The following is a 2,348-nucleotide window of genomic DNA, read 5'->3' on the forward strand; positions in this document are numbered from 1 at the left end:
GTCCAGTTCTGACGCTCACATGTCCATTGTAGGGGCTTTTGCCAGAGGACAGGGGTCAGCATGGGCACTCTGACTGGTCTGCTGCTCTGCAGCCCCATAAGCAGCAATCTGCGATACAGTGTGCACCTTTCTATCTTGGCTAGACTCACCGGTTGCCATTCCTTGGATCACTTTTAGTAGGTACTAACCACTGCATACCGGGAATACCCCACAAGAAATGAACAAATGAGCGTAAGAGCTCCTTAAATATAGCACAAAATCTTGCGTACTGTGATGTCATCATTGTGCTGTGATGTCATTCTATTGTGATGTCGCCATTCTACTGTGAAGTTTTTCTCCGGCTCGGACGACACACGATTGTGAGACATTTTGCGGGTGTTTCTTGTTTTGTTCATGCAGACAATATTTCACCAGCTAGAGGTCACTGGGTTCCAGGATTGCTCCAGGAATGGACTCGAACGAGGACTGCAACTACGAGTTTGACAAGGAGGAGGAGTGCAGCGAGGACAGCAGCAGTGAGGAGGAGCCTGAACAGCTAGCCGAGGTGGAGCTGATGGGCCCCATGGTCGCTAGGAGTGAGTGGGATGACTGCAGCGACACTGGCGAAGACCGTAGTGGAGGCGTCCATGGCCTGGGCCAGGTAGACGAAGACTACCGATTCGAGGTTCTGACCGCCGAGCAGATCCTCAAGCACATGGCGGAGTGCATAAGGGAGGTGAAAGAGGTGATCCAGAACCCCACGACCATCACACGCATCCTGCTCAGTCACTTGAACTGGGATAAGCAGAAACTCATGGATAGGTATTTTGACGGAAACCTGGACAAGCTATTTGCTGAGTGTCATGTCATCAACCCCAGTAAGAAATCTTCGACCTGTCCTCCTGTTACAACCAGGTCATCTGCACAGGACATGCCATGCCAGATCTGCTACCTAAACTACCACAATTTTTACTTCACTGGCCTGGAATGTGGACACATATTCTGCATGCAGTGTTGGGAAGAATACCTGACCACCAAAATCATTGAGGAAGGAATGGGCCAGACCATTTGTTGTCCTGCTCATAGTTGTGACATTTTGGTTGACGACAACACAGTCATGCGACTTATCACAGATTCCAAAGTGAAATTGCAGTACCAGCGTTTAATTACCAATAGTTTTGTAGAGTGCAATCGACTGTTAAGTTGGTGTCCTGCACCGGACTGCCACCACGTCATCAAAGTACAGCACCGAGATGCCAGGCCAGTACGGTGCAAGTGTGGCCATGAGTTCTGCTTCAACTGTGGAGAGAATTGGCATGATCCTGTGAAGTGTAAGTGGTTGAGAACGTGGATCAAGAAGTGGGATGATGACAGTGAAACTTCCAACTGGATTGCAGTGAATACCAAGGCGTGTCCAAAATGCCATCTGACGATCGAGAAAGACGGCGGCTGCAATCACATGGTTTGCTGGAATCAGAGCTGCAAAGCTGAGTTCTGCTGGGTGTGCCTTGGCCCCTGGGAGCCCCACGGCTCAGCATGGTACGACTGTAATCGCTACAATAGAGATGATCCTCAGGCAGACAGAGGCGCACAGGAGCGCTCCCGGGTGGCCTTGCAGTGCTACCTGTTCTACTGCCACCGCTACATGAACCACATGCAGAGCCTGCGCTTCGAGCACAAGCTGTACGCTCAGGTGAAGCAGAGGATGGAGAAGATGCAGCACCACAGCATGTCCTGGATTGAGGTGCAGTTCCTGAAGAAGGCCGTGGACGTTCTCTGCCAGTGTCGATCGACCCTGATGTTCACCTACATTTTCGCCTTCTACCTCAAGAAGAGCAACCAGTCCGCCATTTTTGAGAACAATCAGGCTGACCTGGAAAATGCTACCGAGGTCCTTTCCAGCTACTTGGAGAGAGTCGTCTCCCAGAATTCCCTGAAGGACATCAATCAGAAAGTCCAGGATAAGTGCCGTTACTGTGAGAGCAGGCGAAGAGTGCTGCTGCAGCACGTGCACGAAGGCTATGAGAAGGACATTTGGGAGTTCATAGAGGATTGAGAAACCCCACAAGGGCAATGAGAAGGACGTTTGGGAGTACATGGAGGATTGAGAAACACCTCCCAATGCAACAGACTGGAGCGCAGACACGGTGCAGCCCCCCTGAAGTTCACCTAGAGACCAGAGTGACAGGATGTGTTTAACAAAGCCTTCAAAGCAAGATGATCATGGCCCAAGTTGTGAACTTAAAGTACTTCAAGATCACCTAAAATGCGTGGATTTTCCGGAGGAGGTGTTGGCTGGTGACTCGGCTTACTTGGCTGACTGGATTGACCAGGATATCCCAACATGCATTTTAGCTTCAAGCAGAGGT

General features: G+C 50.5%; 1 protein-coding gene across 1 annotated transcript; it reads left to right on the forward strand.

Moving 5' to 3' along the window:
* Nucleotides 1-448: 448 nt before the first annotated feature.
* Nucleotides 449-2,035, forward strand: LOC307231086 (E3 ubiquitin-protein ligase arih1-like; the record flags this gene model as incomplete). Its single annotated transcript, XM_080001646.1, has 1 exon — nt 449-2,035. One exon carries the CDS (start codon nt 449-451, stop codon nt 2,033-2,035), a length of 1,587 nt encoding a protein of 528 aa, XP_079857772.1.
* Nucleotides 2,036-2,348: the final 313 nt, after the last annotated feature.

The sequence above is a fragment of the Zeus faber genome (assembly GCF_960531495.2).
Source record: "Zeus faber genome assembly, chromosome: 5".
Lineage (NCBI taxonomy): Eukaryota > Metazoa > Chordata > Actinopteri > Zeiformes > Zeidae > Zeus > Zeus faber.